The sequence below is a fragment of the Callorhinchus milii genome, unplaced genomic scaffold (genome assembly GCF_018977255.1).
Source record: "Callorhinchus milii isolate IMCB2004 unplaced genomic scaffold, IMCB_Cmil_1.0 Scaffold1, whole genome shotgun sequence".
In the NCBI taxonomy this organism is placed as follows: domain Eukaryota; kingdom Metazoa; phylum Chordata; class Chondrichthyes; order Chimaeriformes; family Callorhinchidae; genus Callorhinchus; species Callorhinchus milii.
In genome coordinates this window covers 26,693,359-26,720,312 of record NW_024704742.1, presented here as the reverse complement: position 1 = coordinate 26,720,312, position 26,954 = coordinate 26,693,359, and the positions used below count along the sequence as shown (strand labels likewise).

The 26,954-nt window shown below is 42.0% G+C and overlaps 1 protein-coding gene across 1 annotated transcript; it reads right to left on the bottom strand.

Moving 5' to 3' along the window:
- Positions 1 to 576: 576 nt before the first annotated feature.
- On the bottom strand, positions 577 to 26,954 carry man2b2 (mannosidase, alpha, class 2B, member 2). The gene is made up of 19 exons (XM_042340070.1): positions 26,793 to 26,954; positions 22,711 to 22,857; positions 20,705 to 20,810; positions 19,769 to 19,941; positions 19,406 to 19,521; positions 18,645 to 18,822; positions 17,648 to 17,846; positions 14,381 to 14,571; positions 13,202 to 13,385; positions 11,907 to 12,034; positions 10,917 to 11,209; positions 10,463 to 10,654; positions 9,129 to 9,387; positions 7,184 to 7,294; positions 6,393 to 6,582; positions 6,100 to 6,252; positions 5,907 to 6,019; positions 3,801 to 3,918; positions 577 to 2,175 (listed from the first exon to the last, which is right to left on the bottom strand). The coding sequence occupies exons 1-19, from the start codon at positions 26,925 to 26,927 to the stop codon at positions 2,063 to 2,065; spliced, it is 3,099 nt and encodes a 1,032-aa protein (XP_042196004.1). The 5' UTR covers positions 26,928 to 26,954; the 3' UTR covers positions 577 to 2,062.

The window sequence follows — 26,954 nt, the reverse complement described above, 5'->3', positions numbered from 1 at the left end:
CTTTCACGTAGAGCAGTGAAAGGGAGAACAACCCTTTCACAGTCCACTTTATAAGTAGCTTTGTGCATATGTCATCTTGTGCAAATCACAGAATTTCAAAACCTGGCGAGCAACCAATGCAATACACCTTAGACATGTGCAGCTTTGATCATGACTACACAACAATTACCCCTAATATAGAAATGAAGTTGACGTGTGCCAGTAAATGGGAAAATCAGGCATCCTCTGTGGTGGTGGTGACATTACGGGCAAGGAACCTACAAACTCAATTGACTACTCGTTTGAATGGCGAATTGAATACACTGTCTGCAAGATTGTTGTTCTTCCTGCTTGCATGGTATTGTTTTGGTTGTTTTTTGGGGGTCAGCTGGGTGTCTACCACTTGCGGAAAGCCATCAACATGTTTAAGAGCATCCAAACCAAGCTGAGATTTCCGTGCATCCCACCATCACGTGGAAATCCCAGAGATAGACTGTTGGAATGGAATGCACAACTCTCCTCGGAGGGACACATCCTGCTTACTGAATTCCAGAAATTATTCGGGGCAGGTTGACAAGAGCCAAGGCTTGGGGACCTCCAGAATGTGCGTTGGGGTTACTGCTGGAGTCTAAATCCGTATAGTTTGCCGTTGATATTATTGTCTTGCAAACTTTCGCGCTGCTTGTCCAGCTAGGACACCCCTATGCTTTAGGGCTTTGGCTTGTGTTATTTTGTAAGTGTCAGAGCATGGAAACAAAGGTATAAATACAAGGTGTTTGAGCAGGCAGGTAGCAGTTATACCTTGGAGGGATATCTAACAAAGTTGGTTAGTTTGCTCAAGTTGCTCAAACAGTAAGTACCTTTATTTTATGTATTACGGACTCCAACATAATTTAAGGCATTGCGGTGCCACAAACAGTCGTGGATTGAATGACCAAATAAGTCCCACTCAGATTGCAGGTAAATGGACAGTGGGAAAAGCTTGTAATAGATTATGTAAAAGCTTGTCCACAAAACAGCGCAGAGAACAGGTTAGTCCAAATGGGACTTCACACCTTGAGAGCCCAAATGAGTTGATAACTATGTCTATAACTGCAATACAGAATGTCAGACAAAAGTCCTCTTAATGTGCCTTTTAAAATACTTGTGCGTGTCATTTGATAATAGTGCAGTGGTGTTTGGTGTGACTATGAAAGGTGGAGTTCCAGGCAGTCAATGGGAAACAGGAGAAAAAGAGAGCAGTTGATAATTAAAAATGAGGGGTTAGAACAACAGTTCAAAACAGCCAAGGATGTAAGAGCCATAGAAAAAGGTAATACAATCTTGAGGGAAGGACTCAGTAGAGCCCAGGCAGCAGTACATTCCCTACAAGAGGTGATGGAGAAAAAGAAACAGGAATTTGAGGAATGGAGATTAAAATGGGCAGACCAGGTTGGGAAACATAAATTACAAAATTCCTAGCTGAACTGCAGAATGAGTGATAGTTTAAGAAGGGAATTAGAAAAATAGATAAAGCGACGAGATGAGGAGGGTAGGAGACCCTGTCTAAACCCCACCAGGAGCAGATGGGAAGCTAAACAGATGATGAACAATGAGTCTTTATAACTCAATAAGAAGGTGTCTAAATTGGAAACTCAAGGCACTGATATTCTGAGGTGTAACTGCTCACAGAGCATACAAAGCCATGGACACATTAATTGATATTGAATAAATGTAGTCAGGATGTTGAAGTCTGATTGATATGTATTTTAACTAGACCTTAGAAAGCGTGGTGGCAATTAAGTGCTAACTCTGGTCAGTGGAAAGGTGCTTTATAAGGCTAGGTTTGGAAGGTTTGTGAGACAAGTGCAGGAAGTACACAGCGAAGAACTTAAGACCTTTCTTCCAATACCCAATGGTGAAATGCAAGCCCGACGACATCTTGCACAAGAGTTAAACAGCAATCTATATGCTGAACACATGATACAGACTTGTTATGGAGGGGGGGAGGATTGGAGAGAGCATGTCATACCGCCTCAGTGATGGTATGGCTGAAATAACCACACAGTTCTGAATTAAACATTCTCAGGTTTCACATTTCAAGTTATTGTGGATCATTTCCCTCTTGTCCAAAATACACAAAGAATGTTCTTATCTCCTTGGGTTGAAGGGTCACAGTGAAGCCCTCAGTTAGCCGTCTTGTGTCTTTTTTACATTCTGTGAAAAAGATGCAAAGGTTTCAGAATATAAATTCTGGTTCTCAGGGATGTGACTGGCTATCTCAGTACCATCGCAAAAAGATTTATTTTAAACTGTGCTTCGACACATACATTACTGATTAATTCCTGTTTGGTTAAGAACCCAGAAGAAATACCAATCTGCAAAGAAAAACATAACTGTCTCCAATACAGACATTTTCAAAACAAAATCTAAAACAGACAGAAAAAAAATCCTATACATGCAATAGCAGGTATGTTGCACTAACAAGGACGATGCAATTGTTGAGCCTCATCATGGAGCATCCTTTAATCAACAACTGGAAGCACAAGATTCAAGGTCGACTTACCAATAATTAACATTAGAACATGTAAGAGTGTTTCGAAATGCCAGAGTTTTGGTTATACTATATACATATATATATATACAATCACACACACACAGAAAACAGTTATTAGATTAGTCAGAATCAATGTATTCATGTGGGCAGTTGCAGTAACTGTAGTCTCAGAAGAAGCAGATAAGTTTATTGCACATTGAGCTAGAGAAATACTAGTGATCATAACAGGTGTGAAAGTTGCAGTAGGTGTGAAAATTCCAGTTAGGTATGAAAGTTCCAGTTAGGTCTAGCTGAGAAACTTTAAACAAAAGAAGAAACTAGTTAAAAATAAATCGTTCACATTCACATCAGAAGGACATCTGTCTCAAAACACTTCAGTTACTTTAATGTGCAGTGACTTCTTCTTTGTTGAATGATTTTACCACATTTATAAAAACAAAGCCCTTATTTAGCACCTTTCATGTAGGCTAAAGTCTCAAAGCACTTTGAAGTACTTGGCTCAGTCAGTTACGCTCTTATCTCTGAGGGGTTCAATCCCATGTTGAAACTTTAAACTCATTAATCCAAGATGACACTCTAATGCAGTGCTGGGGGAGTGCTGCGTTGTTGGAGGTGCTGTCCCTCGGGTGAGATGTTCTGCCTTTCCAGGTGGACTTTAAAAATCACATAGAACCATGAGAAAAGCGAAAGGAGTTTCTCCCGGTGTCCTGGCCAACAATCCCTCAAATAAAATAAAATACGGTCATTTGCTTTGTGGCTATTTGTGGGGCATTGCCGTGTGCGAACTGGCAGCCACTTTTACTACAAAATGCGAGGTCAATATACATTATAGTAAATACCATGAAACACTTTGAGGCTTCCTGCTGAAATGAAAAGGGCTACAGCAAATGTAAGGATGTTTTTTATATTGCAAAGATGTAACAGGAATAGGGCCTTTGCCAACCCCCAATGTTGGGGAGGTGGGAGAAGGCTGAGCGGGTCAAGGCACGGATGTTCGGTTCATTGGCTTGTAGAAGCTGTCCCAGCAACTGGGGAAAAGGCTGGAGAACTGAGCATAACTTTGAAACAGCTGCAACATATGCAGAGCTCTCTTTATAGAATCCACCTTCCGTAGAAAGTATGCAAATTTCACTGCACGGGCTGCTCAGGGCACCGCAGACAAGCAACAACAACAACTTGTATTTGTAAAGTGCACAAGCTTCTAGTTGTAGCTGCTCTGCACTACACATTCATCACAAGAGTGCATCAGAACTCACGTTCCACATAGCAAACTGAAGGGACCCACCTGTGTCTCGTTGCTCTGCTGTTTTCCATTTCCAACGTGCCAGTGTGTTAACGTCCCAGGTTCCTGTGAGCGAGCGTTCCTCAACAGACACCACTGTCCCCAACACTTTGAGTAAGTTCTGACAGAGGTTCAGATTTAACATGAATTCGGATCTTGTATAATTGAAGGGTGAATCACAGTGAAGCACCCTAATTAAAATGCTAATGAATTTTAACAGACTTTGAGATTCTCTTAACAATGGTTTCATTCTCTGCAAGCTGTGAAATAACCTCCAGCTTTGAGCTTTACAAAATCAACTTGACTTCTCCTGCACACATCATTTCTTCCAAAGACACTTCCCCCCTTTACACATTTTAGATTCTTTGCATCATTTCCCCTCAGATGGCAAAGGCAAACGGACACTGAGGTACATGAAGGCTGCAAGCTATTTATCAGAGAACTGACCACAGCCCAGTATGTACAGGATTGTGGAGTCCTGTAGCTCAGTGGTTAGAGCACTCGCTTTGCAAGCGAGAGACCTGAGTTCAATTCCAGGCAGAGGGCGAAACCTTGGGCAAGTTTCCTTACTCCACACAGAGCCTAATAATAATCCCTCCAAAAACCAAAAACAATAATAAAATTTGTCATTTTCAATCTACGACTGTTTGTGGGACATTGCTGTGCGCAATTGGCTGCCGCGTTCGCCCACAAATATACAGTCAATTCACTTTACAGTGTGTTCTGTGAAGCGCTTTGGGACATCCTTCCGACGTGAAAAGCGCTTTATCAAATGCAAGGATTATTATTATTATTATTACAAGGGGAGATATCGTACTATGGGTTGAAGAAAAAGGCACTACCCACAGTTCTCTGGACCGATTTATTTTGTTTTGCTATCTATTCATTTGGGTGATGGATTTATTATTTTGATCTGTGGGTGAATAGTTCCCAAAAGGAACATCACTGATTTGTGTTTGGCTGCAGACACCACTACCATCTCTCACACAACCCATCTACTCTCGATGAATCGCTTGTAAAGTTATGTGAATTTGATTTATAAAGGTTATAATAATACTCCTTGCATTTGACATTATGCCTTATCACGTCATTGAGAAATCTCAAAGCGCTTCACAGAAAATATTGTAAAGTGGATTGACTGTGTATTTTGTGGGCAAAATGCAGAATTGCAAGTTAAACAGCAGCTTGCCACTGACTCTGGAACAAAACAATAAAGGAAAACTACAAAATGTTACACACCAGGGGATACTTTTTGCTCTTTAAGCCATTTGATCGAATTATTGAATTCTACAAATAAATTTTAGTATCACATATTTTCCAGAAAGCAGTTAAGTTAAAGCTACATCTTTGCTATATCACAGCAGTGCTTGGGAAGTGATGTGCAGCATAGATATTTGTGACTTTATTCAAAACTGAACATTACAACACTTTATATTAAGGTTAATCAGTGAGCATTTTAACATACACACTTTGTTGGGGGAGTTAGCCTGCTGTCTGACGCATGCGGAAACCCACCACCACGCTCAAGAGTATCTAAACCAGAGTTCCATCCCACCTAAATATGGAGATTCCAGAGATGTTTACTGGAACAAAATGTACTCTTTCCCAGGAGGGAAGCGTCCTGCTTACCTAATTCTGGAAAATATTAGGCATAGGTTGGCAAGAGCCAAGGCTTGCAGGCCTTAGAATGCGTGTTGGGGTACTATTAGGAGTCTAGCCAGCTAAACCTGCATAGCTTGCCATCCATAGTACTGCCTGGCAAGCTTTCCCGCTACTTGTCCAGCTTAGAACACACTATCCACTAGGGATTTGGTATGCATGATTAGCAGGAGCTGAGTGGGAGGAATCCCTGTTCCCAGTGACTGGTCTACCCTTCGAAATCCAGCTAATGAGCCAGGCTGTGCTGTCATATTATGGACCTGACTGGTTTAGGAACCAGACTACTGAGACTGCCACAGAGGGCTGGCTCTATTCCGACACATCAAACATGTCACCTTGGAAACAGTTCAACTCTAAGGACACCTTGCTTACCTCCCCCAGGAGGATAGTATTTAGAATTACTGTGCAAGTTTATTACTAAGTCACTGAACAAGAGAATAAATGACTGACCTTCAGGTTTATGGTCACAGGTTCAGACAGAATCGCATCTTCTCCCACTTCATACAAATGCATCAGTCTCAGTAATACCCGACTGAAGTTTGGGTTAGACGATTTATATTTACCTTGTGAAAGAGAAACCGTTTTATATAACTTAGCTCTGAAGCAGAATATCCAACAGGTTTAAGATTGAAACACCTCTTACCTTGAGCAATGCTCTGTATGTGGTCAGTGTGGTTTGAGCTGTATCTCCATCCAGGCACGCATAAGGTCAGGAGGTGAATGTTAGATGGGAGAAACATGGAATTTTCTATAGTCCCTCCACCTGGATTATGTAATGGAATGACTACATCTTTTCCTGTGGGGCAGACCACATTATGAACAACAATCAATAGAATTATCCAATTCAAAGCATGTTAATTCAATTTTTAAAAAATATAAACAGCATTGCTATTGAAGGAGCAGGTTGCATGAGCCATACAGAACAAGATAATGTACCTGAGACGGAACCATACAGAACAACAGGTCTGAACTCGAGGGCCATCCCACTTTGATAAAGAGATGAAGTGACGGATTTTGACCCCAACATCAGCCAGAAAAGCGGTCGCACCACAGAGGTGTCGTTCAGAGTCAGGTTGTAGCCCAGGTTCCAATCTTTATTGTTCCACAACCTTCGGTGAAGCATCACCTGCAAAAGCACCAGGGCAAACTGTCTAAACGAAGCAACCACACGTGCGTAAAAGTCAATAATTTATGGTCTATGGGTTTAGGTGTAAGGGGAAAGTCAGTCAAATCTAACTACCGGAAACATTTGTCATTTATTGCTTTTAAAATTTTGAGCAAGTGCTTAATAATAACAATAATCCTTACATTTGAAATAGCACCTTTCATGTCAGGAGGACATCCCAAAACATTTCACAGGATGCAGTGTCTATTTTTTGGTAGAGGAACAAGGCAGCCAATTTGCACAAAGTTCCACAAAGAACCATGAAGTGAATGGTCAATTTTAACCGGATAGCATCTTAGGGTGTTTTTGCAGTGGCACCGAGCAAGTAAGGTGGAAGAGAAGGGGGTGTTTATAAGAAATATGGTTGAAAAGGTAGCTTTAAGGTTCGACTTAAAGACAAATGGAGATGAGAGTTCCAGAGGTTAGCGGTGTCATGCCAAGCACAAGATAAAAATCACAGGTTGATACAATCTGAATTCTTGTTAATTTGGTGGCAAGACTTCCTCTTTATTTTGATGAGCTAGACTTTACTGACTCATTTTAAACTGACAATGTTTCTAACCTCCACCTGCCCATCAGCCTGGCTGGAAATGCCATGAGCTCGTTCAGACAACATAACCAGCCTTGTGCCATTGTCCTCGATGTAAGTGGTCCTCACAAGAGGGTAGTAGTTCTGAAAAACATAAGTGGAGAAGTTTGAGAGGTTAAGTTTTGTCCTGACACGGATGCTAACAGAACGATTCGGTGTTTTGTTTTATTGTATAAACCAGCTGTACCCGTTGCAGCTTCGCTTGCAACCAGAGGATCCGATATGGAATGTAGATTAACACACAGACAGACACACCGTCTTTATCTATATTCAGCTGGGAGGGCTCCTGGTAGGCAGAGCTCCTGGTTCGAGTGCATACATGTGTGATGAGCTTGTAGGTCATAGCTTTTCTCTGCGTTACTTTGTTGCACAATATATTAGTATAGATGTAACTCTCTAGAAGGGTGGTGTGATTTCCTCTGTTGCTACTTTGTCGCAGAATTTCATACATACCTCATATTTTGGGGCTTAATTAAAGCATTTTTTAAATATAACTCATCAACGAAGGGAGATCCCCGAAAATAATACCTGTTGCAGCTTTGCTTGCAACCAGTTTCATTTAATCGTCCACCTTCCCCCCATCACCCCACCGGCTCAGAGTCAGGCTCCGCCACTTTAAACGCTCTGAGTCGCTATCCTGCATGGAGAGCGGTGTATAAGTGCAAGTTGTTGTTTCTTCTTCATTTTTTGAGGTAATTACTAAATCAGTGATTGAAAGCTATGCAGCGCACAAAATTCACTTGAGATTTCCAGAAGGCAATTGATCAAGTTGCAAATGTGAGACTTCTAAGTCGTTGCAATTAATGGAATTAATGGTAACTTAGCTCGTTGGATTGAAAATGGCAAAGTGAAACAGGAAAGTGATGATAACAGAGATGGGGGACGGGGAAAATCGACAAATGTAATTTCTAAAAATTCTTAGGAATTGATCAAAGTTCCACACAAAAGATTAACAACTAAAATTAAGGCACATAGAACATATAAACAGTAGAGGCCATGGATCCCATCGAGCCTCTTCTGCCATTCTATAAGATCATGACTGATCTGTATCTCAAGTCCAGTTACCCACCCTTAATAGCCTGATCTAACAAATATCTATCCACCTCAATCTTGAAGATGTGAATGGATCCAGCATCCACAGCCTTTTGGGGGAGAGTTCCAGGTTTCCACTACCCTTTGGTTGAAAACCTGCCTCCTAATTTCACTTCTAAATGGCCTAGCTCTAATTTTTAGATTATGCCCCCTTGTTCTGGATTCCCCTTCAAGAGGAAATGTGTTGAGCGCAACATTTTCATGGATAGAAGATAGAAGGCAAACAATTGGTATAGAAGAGTACACCGACCTCTATATAACCATTTATATATATATATATAAACATATATACACACCTTTATAACAAGAGGTCTGGTATATAAAAATGAGTTGCTGCTCCAATTATATTGAGCACTAGTAAGACTTCATTTGAAGTTTTGTTTTTAGTTTTAGGCACTAAATTTTAAGTAAAGATACACAAATCTTGGAGAGTTTCCAACAACAGCAACACTAGATTAAAGACCTGGACTGTTGTGGGGCTGTGGTTATATTCTTTAGAAGAGTGCAAGTTAAGGTGTGATTTGATTTGATGTATTTAAAATAATTAAAGAAATTGACATGTGGAGTGGGGGGAGGAAATAAAGGGAGAAAAAGCAACTGGGAGGAAAATATAATGAAACAAACATTTGTTTGATCTAACCATGCTTCCTATTTCTTCATCCCATCTCATCCCATTAGATGGGATGAAGAAATAATGTCATTCATCATCACGGTTAACTTCACCCCATTAGTGAAAGAGACCTACCAGTGAACTAATTCAGACTCTTCCCCCTTGAATCTCCTCTCTCTCCCATCATACAGCTGCCACATGGCACACTTTACTTACCCGAGCCAGAGTGTTTTGTGAGTAGGTTCTATACTGTCTCTTCATGATTTGATAACCGTTATTGTCAGTATAAATGGTGCGATCAGTTTTCAAATCCGTATTTGTCCGTATGATTGCCTCCCTGTTCATCTCCAGTGGCCCAACTCTGTATTCCTGCTCAATTCTGTTGCAGAGCAGTGCTCCCTCGTAGCCGGCAGGCACTTTGTAGATCCTTGTGAATATCACATGTTGGTACTCGTTTGCAGCAGCTGAAATATTGCTGTTTAAGAGAGAAACATGCAAAATCATTAAATATTCAAAACAGATTGTGAGGTGGAACTAAAACCACTTATTATTGAATAGCGTTTTCAGCTTGTTTTCTGAAACATTTGGACAATCTCCATGAATGAGACTGGATTGTCAATGTCTTCAGGCAATTCCACCAGAAAAACATTACATCTGTGTCTGATCCAATCCACAGACAGCAACACGTTAAACACTTTTAATCAGGCAGTATTGAATGGAGATCTGATATGTGAATCCTGGGCTGATTTTCTCTTCCATTAGCTTTGAATCCAACCCCGTAGTGAGTGCTCCAACAGTTGCCTTGGCTGAGATTCGTTGTGGTCAATCGGGTGTTTGACACATGCAGAAGCCCATCGCCAAGCTTAACAGTATCCGCATTCAACAGAACTACACGTAGGTAACTCACCTACACATGGAAATTTCCCTGCATCTAGATGGAATGCACACTTTCTCCCTGGAGGGGCACACATTGGTTGCCTAACTCCAGAGAGCATTAGGTGTAGTTTGGCGAGAGCCAAGGCTTGGGGACCCCAGAGTCTGCATTGAGATACTGTTGGTGAGAGTATCCCAATAATTATTATTTTTATTGTTATATTAGGAGAAACTTCCTTCTTGAATTGAAGAATCTTTAGCAGCCATCTGAAGAGGCAGGGGGACCTCAGTTTAATATCTGATCCGAAAGATAACACCTCTGATAAACCGATACTGCCCTGATCTGTAATAAAAGAGCCAGTCAAAACTACAAGCTCCTGTTTCAACATAGGGCTTCAGTCCACAAAACCAGGGGCAAGAGTGCGATTAAGTCAGTCCAGTGAATGCCTAACTTGGCTGAGGTAAATTTTGTCGGGGAACCTGTAATTGATTCCTCAAGGCACAGGGTGTTAGTGCAGTGCTGACAGCGAACATCACGGAGAATAAAGCCAATCAAATACCACTCGACTGATGTTGGTTTGCCATCTAGTTCCATCGCCATCTTACTGGAGAATTCAAGCGCAAGAGACAGGTGGCAAATTATAAATTCAACAATTTCTCACTTTTGGGGCACTTACCTGTAAAAGTACTGTCTGATTTCGGTTACCAGTTTTCCGAAAACAATTTCCATGCTGACGGACTTGGATACAGGCACCGCTGAGCCATTGGGTGTAAATATATAATTATCCGAGATTGGACCTTGTTTGATATTTCCATTCGCTCGATACTCTAAGAACTTCTGTGTTATTTTAACAATCTTCTGCGAAGTTCTGCCATTTACAACAGAGAATGGTCATTACTGTACGCAATTGTCTGCCGCGTTTCATCCACAAAATATACAGTCAATTCACTTTAAAATATTCTGTGAAGCACTTTGAGATGTCCCAAATACAGGGATTATTATTATTATTATCCAATTTTCTAAATCCTCAAAAATGAACGCTTACATTTAATATTTCTGCCTTTTTATAAATTTAAGCAATTCTGAGCAGCTGAGTTGGTTTTACCAGAGACATGGACACCACTTCTTACCTGTCAGTGATGCTGTACAGTAAGTTTGTGTCCTGGTCTAGCTTCAGTAAATAGCACTCATTCATCACTGGAAGTAGTCTATGTCCTGTCTTTTTGGACGTGTTCATCATCTTTCTGTCAAATGCAACCACTTTTCCTCTGTAGGCCTTCTGTTTTTTAGAGTAGTGAATATCTGATTGCTTGATAGAGCTGGATTTTTCAGGCTTTACCAGATACCTACGGTAGTCAAGTGCATTTAGGGTCACCAGGATGTACAGATCAAAGGTATTGTTAGACTCTGAGGATTTCTGGATCTGAAGCAGAAAATAAGTTATTTCATGTTAGTTCACTGTGTGCATTTAGCATTAAACCAACATTAAAAGAACAGAGGAATTTGCTCAATCATTCATCATCACATAGAAACCAAAATGCTTTCAACAACAACAAATTGCATTTATATAGCGCTTGTCACATTGGGAGCGCAGATCCCGGCAATCTTGTGGGGACCAGATCATGAATATATATTTCATGAAATGAATTTCCCATCTTCAGTTTATTTCTGGTTAAGATTGAATTTCTAACACAATCATGGTTATAAAGCTCCTCGATGCTGGCTTCCAACCTTTTCAAATTGCACTTCATAATAAATAATAATTCTTGCATTTGATATAGCGCCTTATCACGTCTTCGAGACGCTTCAAGGTGCTTCACAGAATATACTGTAAAGTGAATTGATTGTATATATGCTGTGGGGGAAACATACATTGTTTTGTAAGAACCGAAACAAGACATTTTCTTTGCACTACGTGAAGTCTACAGCCAGATGGACCTCAATTGTCTGTCTTGGTTCTATACAGAAGCACTTCCCCAAATCATAAGAATTACCCGTGTTGATTTAAAGATTTAAGAACACTTTACAGTATAAAAGCTTTCTAAAAGCTTTCTAACTACCCACCATGAATGTCCTTCCGCTTCCATACAGACTACTAAAGCCTCAATTATTACAAATACCTGCGATGGTACAGTATTTCCAGCGTCGTCATACACACTGACGACTGAGTATGCAATGGACAGATTAACAAAAGTCGTGATGTTCCATCCTAGAGGGTTGTACACTGTGATCTGCAAAAGGTCTCCCTCTTTTATAAGAGGAAAAAAGTTTTAGTTTGACATTAGAGACAAGTGCAAACATGTAGATAATCTTCCGATTGGAACTGAAATGACACATTTGAAAGCTAGAAGACACTGCACTAATAACTCCTGGTTTGTGACAGACATGCTGCAGGATCCAGCACAGAGTTTGCTTAAAAAGAATCATGGGAGAAGAAGATTAATAAAAGCAATGCTGTAAAGATGGTTTTGCTTCCTGATCGTTATTTGACCAAAAGCAAACCGTCAGCTGCGATCACTAGGTGGATGTCACGATTATACTTGATAATATTTGCCAATTTTCAGGATCGAAAATTTTCTTTTGCAGTAAATCCTGCAATTTCAGTCTCAAATCAGAAGCTGCTACTCGCACAGTTCATGCATTTTAAACCGCTATGAACACACGCAACATAAATATACTAAAATTACCAGAAATAACACTTAAGAGAAACCTACAGGGATCCAAAGCTCAAAAATTCACCCATGCGCCAAGGCTTGGGGGCCCCAGAGTGTGAGTTGGGGTATTACTGGAGTCCAAACCAGCTAAAACTGTCTAGTTTGCACTATCTGGCAAACTTTCCCACAGTTTGTCCAGCTAAGAACACAGTACCTGTTAGGGCTTTGGCTTGCAGGATTAACAGGAGCTGAGTAGGAGGATTCCCTGTCCCCAGGGTCTGGTCTGCCCTTCCTAGTCCTACCTGTGACCCATAATGGCTGAGTTGTCGTCAGCAGTTCCCTGGAATACTGTTTACCCGCCTGGCTCAGGAACCAGACAAACAAAACCACCACAGAGGGAGGGCTTGAATCTGGCATTCCTTTACTAAACATGTCACTTTGGTGCCAGTTCAGCTCCAACACAGTGACTGTGTATTTTGTAGGTAAACATGACAGCCAATTTGCACGCAGCAATGTCCCATAGCGGTAATAAACTCAATGACCAATTTTATTTGGGGGAGATTGTTGGTCAGGATACCGGGAGAAACTCCATTCTCTTTTTGAATAGTGCCATGGGATTTTAACGTCCACCTGAATAGCAGATAGGACTGAAGGACGACACCTTTAACAATGCAGCACCCTCCCAACACTGTATCGGAGTGGCAAATTTTACAACAAATTATATATTAATAGACACGGTTAAGAAAAGTGCTATCCTTCACCTTTTAGGCTAGTGACTTGCCTATCGGGACGAGGAGTAGACTTCTTCACTGCAGCAGCCAGAGTTTCTTCAAATATGGCAGCCATCACTTTCTTTACAGCCCAGCTTCCTCGTAAAAGATGATCCATATACATGTCTCTCACTTTGGGTGACTCGGTCCCTGTTATTCCATCATGATGTTGTACCTAATACAAAAGTGTTGATATTTCACAATGAGAATAAACCACATGAATACATAATGTGCAATATGATTCGGATAAAACTCATGTGGCTCATAGATTTCCCATACTGGCTAATCTTCTCGTTCTCAGTTACAATTTGATTGTTGTTCTAACAGTCATGTATGAGCCAAGCATCAATTTGTTCGTATAACACGTGATACAGTATGTCAACCTGGCTCATTCAGCCTCCGAATCAGAAGCTTATAGGTTCAATCCCCACAACAGGACTTTGAGCTCAAAATCTGGACTGAGTTTCAAATTTTCATAATAAATCCTGTGAAGATCTTTGAGACTTCCTTCGAACGTGAAAGGCACTGTATGAAATGCAAGGATTATTATTATTTTATTGTACGAGTTCAAAGTACTGACAAGGGGCTTGAGTCCACAAACTTCTGACTCAAATGCGAAAGTGCTACTAACTGAGCCAGGCTGCACCTAAATGTAATAAGGATTATGACATGATTGACATTGGTTGTTATCTTTGCCTCCAATGTTTTCTTTTGGTCATCTGCAGAGATTAGTTTCATATCGGACTGCAAAATATGAAGGCAACAGCAGAAAGACAGTTTGCTACAATTAGGTCTTCTGTTTTTCAGGGTTTAAAACAATATTTATTTTATTTTAGCATTTTTTGAGTTCTAAAAATCAGGGCTTTTCCACTTACTTTTAATGGAAGATTCAGACGCACCTGTGCACACGGAGGGGAGAGAGGCATCTTCATATGGTGTGCATCAGGACCAGAAACCATTTACAGGGTTTTGTGGTATTTATTGGATAAACACCATGGTTTTTTTATATTGGGAGTGTTTTATTGGGGGTTCTGGTTAAAACTGAAAATCAGAAGCCCTAGCTATAATTCTCTGACCAATCTCAAGAGTATTTGAATACGGTTTGGTACCACTACTTTCTTTATGCAGGACTATGCGTACTTCACTGATTTGTAGGTATAAGATCCTCACCTCTGATACAGCCCATCGCAGGTTCTGAATTTGCTGCAGTGCCCAAAGTTTATCTACAGACCCTGACGGATATTTCAGCAGATACTGTGTAAAAAGGGAATCACAGGCATAAAGGAAGGCATTTGCTCTCCGAGCCACTCCTTTAAGTATATTCCGAGAAGCATAAAATCCAGTCCAGGCTTCAAATGGTTCTACAGTAAGACAAATTTTGAATATAAAATCAAAAGCTCTTCATATTACAATCGAGTCTCTTTTATTAAGTTCTCTCACATTTGGTTATTCCAAAAACATAAAGATAAAAGTTCCCCACAGTTAACATTTATAAATACAGCAGTGAATTACACTGTAAGAGCTGTCAAGCCTCCATTGACAGCCACCAAACAGAGCCAAGCAGAGAGGACCCAATCACAGCTGTTACCTGGGGTTAGTGAATAAAGGCTGTATATAATAGTAATCCTCACATTTTATAGCACATTATCACATCATTGAGACATTTCAAAAAGCTTCACGAGATGTACTGTAAAGTGGATTGTCTATGTATGTTGTGGGCAAATCGCGGCAGCTGGTTGCGCACAGTAGTGTCCCACAAGCAGCCATGGAGTGAGTGACCAATTTTTATTTGGGCGGACTGTTGGGGAGAAATTCGCTTTCGAATAGTGCCGTGAGATCTTGAAAATCGACTTGAACAAGTAGATGGGACCTTGGGTATACGTCTCATCCGAAGAACGGCACCTCTAACCATCCACCCCTCTCGGCCCCACAGCACTCGATGGAGTGTCAGCTTAGACTATGTGATTCCACTTCTTGACGTGGGGTTTGAACCGACAGCCTTCTGATTGGTGGTGAGATTGCTATCACTACGCCAGGCTGACACACAAACAATTTACATCCCCAGTCTGCACCGAGTGAGTTGATCTCAGCCAGGCAGTAGCTGTGGTGTTATAGTCAGCATCAGCAGATTGTAAAGCCGCAACTGATGCCAAGGCAGAGAAGGGTGGCATATAAAAAAAAATCTGCTGTGTGCACACTTCTGATCCAATCCAGTGACCCTAGCTCTGAAGTATTCATGCATGGATGTTAGATAAAATGAAGCTCTGCTATGGTAGCCCCCAGAGCTGCATAATCTGGCAAAGTCTTTCTGTCCAGGCTTCTATAGCAAGAATGGCCACCTGCCCAAAGAGCAGCTTGTGTTTCCTGAGCTGTAGCCCAGCGTGAACCAGCACAATCAGGAGAGGAAAGGAAATATTGTGTGTGTGTGTTTGTGTACGTGTGCAGACTGGGTTGGCAGGTTTATTAAGCCCGTAGTTTTTTTTAAAAAGCCTTGCAGACACTCTTGATGAGAATTCTTTGAATGCCAAGGTAGCAGTGGTGAATTGAATACCACTTTAAGTCTGTTTTATTCTTTAATCATTTAGAACTTGGAAAACCAAATTGAACTTCAGTACGGCACATAATTTATCTTTTAATGGCAAACATGCTTCCCTGCTCACAGAATTAAAGCAAATAGCGTTTAAACAGCTCAAACACCGGTTACCAAGGAAAATCAGAGACCCATAGAAGAGAGCAGTTCCATATGCTCTGGCTTTTCTTATGCTTCACAGATAGCATTTCAACATTCCAGAGACTTGGCCAGACTTTATTCGCTTCATTTATTTGTACAACTTGTTAAACCGTAGTCCAGGCAACAAGACAGACAGCAACTCCTCCCAGCCAGATACCAATGTTCCTTGAAGATGCAGATGAGTGAGGGTGTCTAATAGTTAATGCTCTCTTTTCCTTCTGTTGTCACTAAAACTTGACCACCTGGTCTGACCTCTTAAACAATAAGAGACAAGAATAGAAACTTGCATTCTTACCACTCCTAGGTACAGCGCCCGACCAAGAACGAAACCAATTCCTAGCAATATCAGTGAATTTCACGACTGCTAAGGAAGAGATCTGCTATTTTCTTCCTCTCTTTCTTAACAGCAGGCACGATGGGAGCCTGTGCCAGACAGCTTCATATTGAACATGGGAGAATAAAAAAAATCGTACTGCTTAAAATGGGAAAAAGACTAGGTTGCTAAGGCAACCATTTAATTGCCACTGGTATGTAATATGTACCCCTGATCATCTGACCATGGAAACTGCGAATTAAATGAAGTCACAAAAGATGCGTTCTCATACCTTAGCTTGTAGTATGAATAATTCTGAGTGCAGTGGGCTGTGCATCCAGGTTTGCAATTGCTGTACTCTGAAATCAATTAGGGCAAAACCAGCCTCAACACTTAACAAGTGAACATCACTGCCGAATTATTATCTTAAGCTTTAAGACGCCTTTTCCTTTTTGCCACTCGATTTTCTTTGATATTTACTTGAACAGCAAGTCCTCACGACCCCATTGGGAGAACTCATCAGAGAGTCACTGAGCCCAACAGTGCAAGAAAAACAAAATGACATCAGCTGCGATGCAGTCAGTGACGCTTCATTCACCTCCAGCCAAGCGTGATCATTCGTTCAGCTTCTCGAGTTATCTCACAAGTTATTAAGCTACACCAGGTCCCTTCTTCTATCTGCACCACCATCGGCGGGCAGGCTTTCAGCCACTCAGAGCGTACTCTGTAGGATTTAATTCCCACGTCCTCCGACTTTCTCTTTCCCTCTTTCAAGGTTCTCTTCAAAATGTACCTCTTGGACCCCCATTTTCAGTCATCTTTCTCCTCCTCCTCAGCTCCCACCCCCAGCTCCTGTGTCCAGTCAGAATGGTCAAGCGCTTCAGGATCTTGTACCCGATAGAAAAGCAGAAGTGGAATTTTGTCTTTAAAAAAATTCCAGACTAAATTCTCTCAAGGAATAGGTATCAAAATGCTGAATTAATACTCTGTACTGCAATATCTTCTTCAATAAGGAAATCAGTTGTTCAGATGGATAATAAAAACCTGTCGCACTTTCCCCCCCACCCAATACAATGGCTATGGCTGTTTTTTTTTAAAAAATATTTTTATAAAATAGGCTATATTGACCTTCTCCCCATCTGAACCTCTCAAGAGCTTTTTTCCAAAAATGCTGTTATAAATTACTGACACACAAAGCAGGCATTGGCTCCCTCTGCAGGAGCCCTGAGGCTCAGCACTGTCGGATTCACACCACAGAATCACATTCTGGAAACATTTCACTCTTCACCAAAAGACAAAAAGTACTTGTTCTAGTTCTTAATGTACCTTTGCATTAATAAGGTGGGTTTCAGGGCTAATTGTTCAATTTACATTTTGCTTTCAAAATCATTACCTGAGGAGTATGGGAGGAAGTCCTGGTTGTTTCGGACATCCCAAGTCAGGTTTGTCTTGTGAAGAGCCTGAAAATATTCACTCAGTGTAGCATAATGCACAGTAACTCCAAATTCATCGGAGTGCTGATTGATGTATTCCATCAACGGATCCATATTTTCAAACTGCACAGAGGCATTGAAGAACTGCTTGTCACAGCCCTGCAATAGCGATGAAAACAAAAAGGAATGGTTTACACAGAAACTGATAGATACCGCTCACATTAACAAGCTTGACAAACAAGGTACAATTTAGCTTCCCCCCCCACACAAACATTAAAAAAATATTTTTCACACATATTAAGGCTTGAAGATAGTTACATATTGGTTTTAATACATAAACAAAACTATTGCTGCATGACCGTACAGTTTATTTCAAACAATTTGTTCAACGATGTTTCAGGAAACTTTTTTGGCCAGCAATATGAGATATCTACCAAGCAGCAACATTGTGTTTTATAATAAATACTAATACTTGCATTTGATATAGTTGCTTTCACATGAGGAGGACATCTTAGAGCGCTTCACAATATCAACTGTAAATTTTAGTGACTGTATATTTTGTAGGCTTTTGTATATTTGGTCCCACCAACATCCATAAAGTGAGTGACCAATTTTATTTGGAGGATTGTTGGCCTGGACACCAGGAGAAATTCCCTTCTGTTTCAAAATGTGCCATGGGATTGTTAACGGCCACCTAAACAGGAAGACGGGATCTCAGTTTAACATCTGATCCAAAGGATGGAAAAACACTGCATTGGAGTTTCAGCCTAGTCTGTACAAGCTCAAAGTCCTGACGTGGGGCTTGAACTCAGAATCTTCTGACTCAGAGACAAGAGTACCACCGAATGGACCAGGCTGACACACAAGTGTGTTTTTTTTTAAATGTACATGCTCTAAGGGATTAGTAAACATTTTGAATAGCTAAAAATCTGCTTTGTTATACGTTACAACTCTTACCCATGGCCACAGGACAGGATTAGATCTGAACCATGCTGCTCTTTCTTTGATGTTCGATACCATGGTCTCTGCGTAAAGATGAATGGTCTCATTGGTGACGGGGAGACTCATGTTTGGGTAAATCCCATCTTTTGGTGGATCAGGAAAAACAGCAACGCCATTCCAAAAAAAGCCAGATCTAAATAGTGTTGAAACAGAAGGTGAAATATTCCTGAAACCCACTTTATGATCTGTGAAAAAAAAATGTTTTAGTGAGAATTGGAGATATGACATAAAGGGAGATTCAATCACCTAAACTGAAAAGTCTCAACTGGTGGACTGAGCTAAAATCACAGGTGGTAAAAGTTTTAAAAAGCACACTGCGTACAGGAAATGCAGCTGATGTCATGTCACCAGGTAAGTGAGATCAGCAGTATTTCTTACGCTGAACTCGTGGGAGTGACGTCATCAGCAAAACTTAGAACAACAACAACAAAATTAAATTTATGGAGTGCCTTTCACGTCAGGAGCACGTCCCAAAGCGCTTACTACCTGGATACGGGCTATTTCTCCCACTTCACTGACAACACGGAGTTGGGATGAACTCCTGACACGAAAGGCACTATACAAATGTAATTTATTGTTGTTGTTGAGAAACAGGATTCAGACAATCATGTTGTAACAGGGTTGCCCTGTACAATGTTGAAGTAGACACCAAGCCCGATGCTTAACAATCCAGGTTTTATTTTTGAAAAATACTGTATATAATAATATATTGTTACCTGTTCGAGAAGGGAAGGTAAGAGGGAACACAGTAACTGTATTGGTCCATGGTGTGAGTGAAGATTTCTTGACCCTGTGCCAAGGAGGAAGATCCTCGCCACACAAACTGCAGCTTCTACAAGGGGAGAAATGCAGAGAAAATGCAAAGCTCATCACAGGGCGTCCTAGAGCAACTATCCCTCCAACATTCTCTATGCTGGATGGGAGGCATCCACCCCACCCCAATCTCCATCTTTTAACAGAGCTAAGATCAGAAACAATACGAATGGGGAACGGGGGGGGAACAGAGGAAAGAATTGACTATGTGTTCCACTGCTCTGGCCCCATGTTTTTACTCTGTGTTCCCTCCTCCTTGGTTTTACCTTGCCTTTCTGCATCATATTCTTCTGATCGTAGTCGATGCGGGAAATAAGGTGAGCATTGAAGCCTGCCAGAGAAAACACTGTGGGGGTTGTTGCTGAAGCTCCAAAAGGATCAACGTGCCAAGAAAACTGAGGTCTCACTCCAAATGTTTCATACAGAAAGCCATGTCCCTCTGCAAAGACACAAGAAAGATATACGGAGATGCCTTTTAAATGCTTGTGTTATAATAATGATTCTTGCATTTGATATGGCACGTCGCGCATCGGGAGGACGTCTCAAAAAGCTTCACAGGATTTACTGTAAAGTGTAACGACTGTATATTGTGTAGGCGAATGCATACAGCAAACAGTCACAAAGTGAACAATCAATTTTACTTTGAGGATTATCAACTAGGAGAGTTACGAGAGTAACCCTTCTATTTTCAGGAAATGCAGTGGGATCTTTAACATCTCCCTGAATGAGCACATACCTCAGTTTAATGTCATGTTGAAGTCCAGCACCTACAACAATGCAGTGCTTCCCTCGGCACTGCACTGGAGTGTCTGCCTGAACTGTGAGCTCAAAGTCTCAACATGTTGACTGAGCCCGAGGCAGGAGTGCTACCAACTGAGCCAGGCTGAAACCTATGTGGTAATGATCATGGATAGGAGACTTTGCTTGGCCCAAGACCTCAACAACCATACGATAATAAAAGGGTAAAATGCAACATTCAATATGATCATCACATCAAAGAAAATTACAATCTAAACCTGCCATTTACCCTGAACAGGTTTGGGAGTAAATTAATTTAATTAAACATTCTCCCCGCCCCATGACAGACCACAGAACATACCGAATGATCTTTGCACAGGAGAAATCACAGCAAAATTGCATCAGTTGCATTAATGTATAAAATGTCCTCTGCAGAGATCTGGAGAGGGTGGGGGGTGTACTACCTGTGAGCTGCAAAATCTGGGAACTGAGTTCCGTTACTGCTTCGTCGTGCATCACTTGACCTCCAAGGACAAACTCCAAGCGTCCCTCTGCCAGCAGCTGGTACACCTGTGATTAACACCCAACGTCACTCATGAGACGGGGACACTTCGGGCAATGACGAAGCACATTCACATTTACAAACCATTTACTGCCCTACGCAAGAATTGATACATTATAGAAGGACAAGACTTTCTCTCTCATTCTCACCTTCTGGTACGTGCAGAAGCGTTTCAAAGATATTGGTAGCCACTGTTGCCTTCTGCTGCGTCTGAGTCAAATTGATTCACCCTCTTATTTTCTATTATCATTTCTGTATTATTTAGAGTTAAGGGTACTTGTTGCGCATTTAGTTCAACTTGGATACGGATTAGAAGCCTGACAGCAATGTTGACCAACAGTGTATATGCCCCATTCAATGTGTACAGTCAATTCACTTTACAGTATATTCTGTGAAGCACTTTGAGATGTCTCGAAGATGTGATAGGGTGCTGCATCAATGCAGGGATTATTATTATATATTTATTTTTATCTTTATAGCGTGAATTTGATAACAACGCAGATGCAGTGGTCCACATTCACCTTGTATGAGTTCAGCTGGCTTAGGTGATTATTTTGGGGGGTCAACACTGTGACACACGCGGAAACCCATCACCATGCTTAAGTGTATCCAGACCAAGTTGAGAGTTCCATGCATCCCACAAACACATGGAAATCCCAGAGATAGATTGTTGGAATGAAATGCGCACTTTCTCCCCAGAGGGACATATCCTGCTTACTTAATTCCAGACAGTATTAGGCGCAGGTCGGCAAGAGCCAAGCCTTGGGGACACCAGAGTGTACTGTGGGGTACTGCTGGAGTCTAACCAGCTAAAACTGCATAGCTTGCCATTGAAATTGTTGTCTGGCAAGCTTTCCAGCTGTTTGTCTAACTAGGATCATCTTACTCATTAGAGCGTATATCTATGGAACTCTCAATCTGGTTTGGATAGTCTTAACGGTGGTGATGTCACCTGGTGGACCAAAGAAAATCAGGCAATGCTTGAGGCTAGCCCTGGGTACTAAACTCAGGCAGTGTTCTGTTCCCCACCATTGACGTTCTTCACATTGAGCAGAATTCTCCAAAAGAGAAAGCCCAACTCTAAAGAGTGACCATTGCTATTGTCTGTTCTTACTAAAGGACATGAAAGGCGCTATACAATTGTAATTTTGTACTGTATAACAGTGAGTCTTTGGCAGGTTACAAAGTGTCTTGAGATAGCAATATAAAATACAACAGCAAAGCTTAAGCAGTGTATTTACATCACCTCAACTCAGGAGACTTGTTATTGACTTCAAAAAACGCTGGGGTATATTCTGTGTAATGTGAAGTACTTTATTAATATTAGTTTTTTCTGCTGTGTTGATGTAGCAGAAAATTTCCTGCCTCTGAAGTTTGAAAACCGGTAATACTGTACCACGTCTCCTGACAAGCTGTGACACTTGGGTCAACTCAGTACAATAATTTGATACATGACCATGGCAGAAAGGCAAAGGTCACAGGTTCACAACAATTTGGGGGCAGACACCAGGAAGTATTTCTTTACATAGGGTCAGCGGCCCACTGGCAAAATGGGAAATAGGGGCATTTCCCGAGTGCCCCAGTATTTGGCTCGCAAGCGCACAACCCCTACACCACCCCATTTGTAATTAAGCTGGGTTTCATTTAAGATAAAGTATGGTTAAGGCCATTGGATTAATTTAAGAAGTAGCTTGATGCTGTAAATGGTAGGATGCTAGAATTGGTTTGCTGGAAAGATGAAATCAAATTGGCTGCAGGGCCTTCTTGATCCAAATCTCTTTTGTAATACGTTTACTGACTGATACAGCTGAGAATCAGCTTCCGTTGCTAAAGAGATACTCTTTACAACCCAATTGAATGATGCCTGGAAGACAAGACAGCACCATGGTCACGGATGATTGCTGGTACCTGTTTTTTCTGTGTGCTGGTGGCCACATCATTCCACCACAGCCGAAAGAACTCTTGCTCGACTGCAATAAACTTGCGTTGTTTCCCTTTTATCAGTTCTTCCACAACAGTTGTGTAAACATTGGCTGCATATGCATGCATGCTCTCCTGTTAACAGATAATAAACTGGTTACTGGCTGAAATGATATTTAAGAAATATGAGGTTGCTCTGCAGTACCCAATAACAATTTATACATGATTTGTTTAACCAGTGTAAAAAGGAAATTCACACATTGGTACAACATGTCTTCATTAAAATGATAATAATCCTTGTAATTGATATACTGTATCACCTTATCACATCAATGCAATGTCACAAAGCTTCACAAGATTAACTGTGATTATACTGACATTTGTAAGCAAATGGAGATGTCAATTTTTTTTTGTCAGTTGGGCGTCTGACACCGAGATGAGTCCGGCCTGAAGGGCACTATATAAATGCAAGTTGTTGTTGTCGACACATGCAGAAACCCATCACAATGCTAAAGAGTATCCAAACCAAGCTGAGATTTCCATGCATCCCACTTATACATGGACATCCCAGAGATAGATTGTTGGATTGGAATGTGCACTCTCTCCCTGGAGGGACGTATCCTGCTTACCTAATCACAGAACGTATTAGGCGCAGTTTGGCAAGAGCCAAGGCTTGCTGTCAATTTGTACATAGTAATGTCCAACAAAGAGTGAAGTGAATGACCAATTTTATCTGGGGGATTGCTGGCCAGGACACTTGTGGAAACTCCCTTCTTGCTTTGAATAGTGCTGTGGTATCTTTAACGTCCACCCTAACAAGCAGGTGGGGCCTCGGTTTAATGTCCCATCTGAAAAATAGCACATCCAACAGTGCAGCGCTCTCCTAACACTGTATTGGAATGTCATCTTATAAACTATAAACTCAAAACCATAACATGGAGGGTTGAACCCACAACCTTCTGATTCAAGAGGTGAGTGTTACCAAATGAGCCAGGCTGAGCCCTTCGCCTCGCCCCTTCCCTCATCTCCTTCAAGGTCCGTCTCAAGACCTTCCTCTTTGATTGTGCTTTCAGTCATTTTTCTACCCCCACCTCTCTTGAATCCAACCCCCAGCTTGGGTGCAAACCCTTGACTGTCCAGCACCTTGGGACATCCTCCCAACATGAAAGGTGTTCTATAAATGCAATTTGTTGCTGTGATCTCAATCGCCTGTTAAAACAAATTAAGCTAGAGTATTGTACAAATATTCCCCAGTTTTGTCCCACTCAGATCTCAGCAGCCTCAGAATAAGAAATGTCATTGGTGAAAAAGCATAAATACAACAGTGAACCCTTTGTCTTAATTCGTTAAATAAATGCCTGGAAAATGGCATTAGATTTCAAGTGAAAGCCAACAATAGTGTAGGGGTGGGGTGAGGGGGAACAAGGGGTAAACAGGAGAAGAGGAAAAAGCACACAAAACCGCTTTCGCTCCACACACATCAAAAAATGACAGTCTAAGAATAGCAGGATTCCCACTCCACCTCTCTCAATTCAAACCAGGCGCAAGTTATATTTTACAAACACAGCTTAATTTGACAGATTGTCAGCAATGTAATTGCAATTTTAGCTATCCGACTGCTAACAAATCACGCCTGAGGCAAACTGCTCCTTTATAGTCACATTAGCACAATTGTTTTTGTGAGTGTGGGAAAAGAAAGGAAATTTACATTATTGAAACATGAGTCAGGCTCACGTACATGTCCCAACTAGTATCGTGGCACAGGTAACCTACACATTGCTATTTACAGCAAACTGGATATCTTGAGCCCTCCACAAATCACTGGAACATCAATTACGTTCTTCAGTAATTTTACTAATCTGACACAATGTGATGATAATCCTGCACAGCACCAGATTTTTTTTAGATATAATTTGAAAATGAATTTTAGCAAATTGGAAAGAGTATTTGTGTCAAACAGCTTTGCCACAGTCTCTAAATCTTGGGAAAGATTACTGGCTATCCACCTATGCAATTTCATATGAATTGTAATTCTTTTTTAAAAAAACATATGACAGTTTCCTCAAATACAATACAAATAAAATTGGTCATTAACTCCACGGCTGTTTTGTGATGTTGCGGTGCCCTAATTGCCTGCCACGTTCGCTCACAAAATACAGTTTATCCACTGTACAGTATACCCTGGGAAGTGTTTTGAGATGCCTCGATGATGTGATAAGGCGCTATATCAAATGCAAGGATTATAATATACTTCTATTAATTCAGAATTATCGATTTTATTTATAAAATGTATTTGTTTATAAAATGCATTATGTACGACAACAACAACTTGGATTTACATTGCGTCCTCCACGCCGGACGGCGTCTCATGTATTTGATCTAAAGTAAACAAAATGGCAAACTAGGCAGCTTACCAAGATTTCTGAGAGAAGCGATTTGTTTGAATGCAAGACTGGCTAAATTGAGACAAATGGTGGAGCTACAACAAGTGCCTGGTGCTGACGTCAGCGGTGACGTTAAGGTCAATTCTCTCAGGTTAAAGCTAAAGCTATCGAACTTCTAAAGGGATAAGAGTGGGGCCGGCACACTGATGTTTTGCCTACAGTGCCAATGTTTCACTCTAAAATACAATTATGACACTTTACATTGCTCTCCTGTGAAGTGCTTTGAGATGTCTCGACGACGTGATAAAGCGATATATCAAATGCAAGGATTATTATTATTTTCTTGTTATTTATTATTGTTTGTTTTGGTTTCAAAATGTAGCTGATTTCGAGTCAAAACTTGGGATTTGAAATCGACACTTACAACGTAACAACAATAACATCTTCCATTTCCCCCAAATTTTGGGGAAAAAAAATCTGGAACAATCACTGTTAACTCTCTAACCCAAACTTAAAATAAGCTTTTCCCCATATTCACACCGAGTTGGCGGGGGTGGGGGCGAGGAGAAAGAGGGAAGGAAATGACTTGACTTGTGATAGTAAGATGGCTCAACCAGGATTTTTCTCTCCCTCCTGCGGGAGGGAATGCAAGACCCGGGAACAGGAGGTGACTGGGTTGATAATAACAATCCTTGCATTTGATACAGCGCTTTTCACGTCTTCTCGACGTCTCAAAGCGCTTCGCGGAATACGCTGTAAAGTGAATCGACCGTATATATTTGTGGGCGAAACGCGGCAGCCAGTTGCGAACAGTGGCGGATTGCAAATGGACCGATTGATTCATCGTTCGGTTTCGTCATTCGGGGCGCGCAGCGCGAGCAAACTCGCCCGAGGTGTCGCCCTGATCTGCCTGGAAACGAAGCCGGGCGTCTCGCCCGCAAAAGGCGAGCGCTCTTGACCGCCGAGGCTGCAGGGCTCCGCGGACAGGGTTTGCGCGGGGGGGCGGGATAAGGGGGCGGGGGGAGCAGGGCAAGGCAGGGCAAAGGCAAGCCAGGGCAAGGGCAAGGGCAATGGCAAGGCAAGGGCAAGGCAGGGCAAGGGCAAGGCAGGGCAAGGGCAAGGCAGGGCAAGGCAGGGCAAGGGCAAGGCAGGGCAAGGGCAAGGCAAGGCAAGGGCAAGGCAGGACAAGGGCAAGGGCACGGCAGGGCAAGGCAGGGGCAAGGCAGGGCAAGGGTAAGGCAGGGCAAGGCAGGGCAAGGGCAAGGCAGGGCAATGGCAATGGCAAGGGCAAGGCAGGGCAAGGCAGGGCAAGGGCAATGGCAAGGCAAGGGCAATGGCAAGGGGCAAGGCAAGGCAGCAAGGCAGGGCAAGGGCAAGGCAGGGCAAGGCAAGGGCAAGGGCAAGGCAGGCAGGGCAGGGCAGGGCAAGGCAGGGCAAGGGCAAGGCAGGGGCAAGGGCAAGGCAGGGCAAGGCAGGGCAAGGCAGGGGCAAGGCAGGGCAAGGGCAATGGCAAGGCAAGGGCAAGGGCAAGGCAAGGGCAAAGGCAGGGCAAGGCAAGGGCAAGGCAGGGCAAGGGCAAGGCAGGCAAGGCAAGGCAAGGCAAGGCAGGGCAAGGCAAGGGCAAGGCAGGGCAAGGGCAATGGCAGGCAAGGGCAGGACAAGACCCCCCCCCAAAAGAAGTCCCACCTGCACAGTGTATACCCAACCGACGTCCATGTGGCTGTGAGGCACCACCAGAGCCCGTGTGTCCCCTCCTCCCCCACAGCTGGTGAGAGGCCGCGTCACGCTCAGAACGCCGAGGAGCAGCAACGTTCCAAACATCGCTACCGTCACAATGGGCCCTGTAGC

Bases quoted from the DNA above. Each gene is read 5' to 3' on its own strand.
- man2b2 (XM_042340070.1), bottom strand. From the start codon at position 26,927: ATGTTTGGAACGTTGCTGCTCCTCGGCGTTCTGAGCGTGACGCGGCCT. The intron at 19,942-20,704 runs GTAGTACACCCC...GTGTCTTTGCAG, and splicing joins CCAGATTTTGCAGCTCACAG to AGGGACATGGCTTTCTGTAT. The intron at 9,388-10,462 runs GTAAGTGCCCCA...TCTCTTAAACAG, and splicing joins ATCAGACAGTACTTTTACAG to CAATATTTCAGCTGCTGCAA.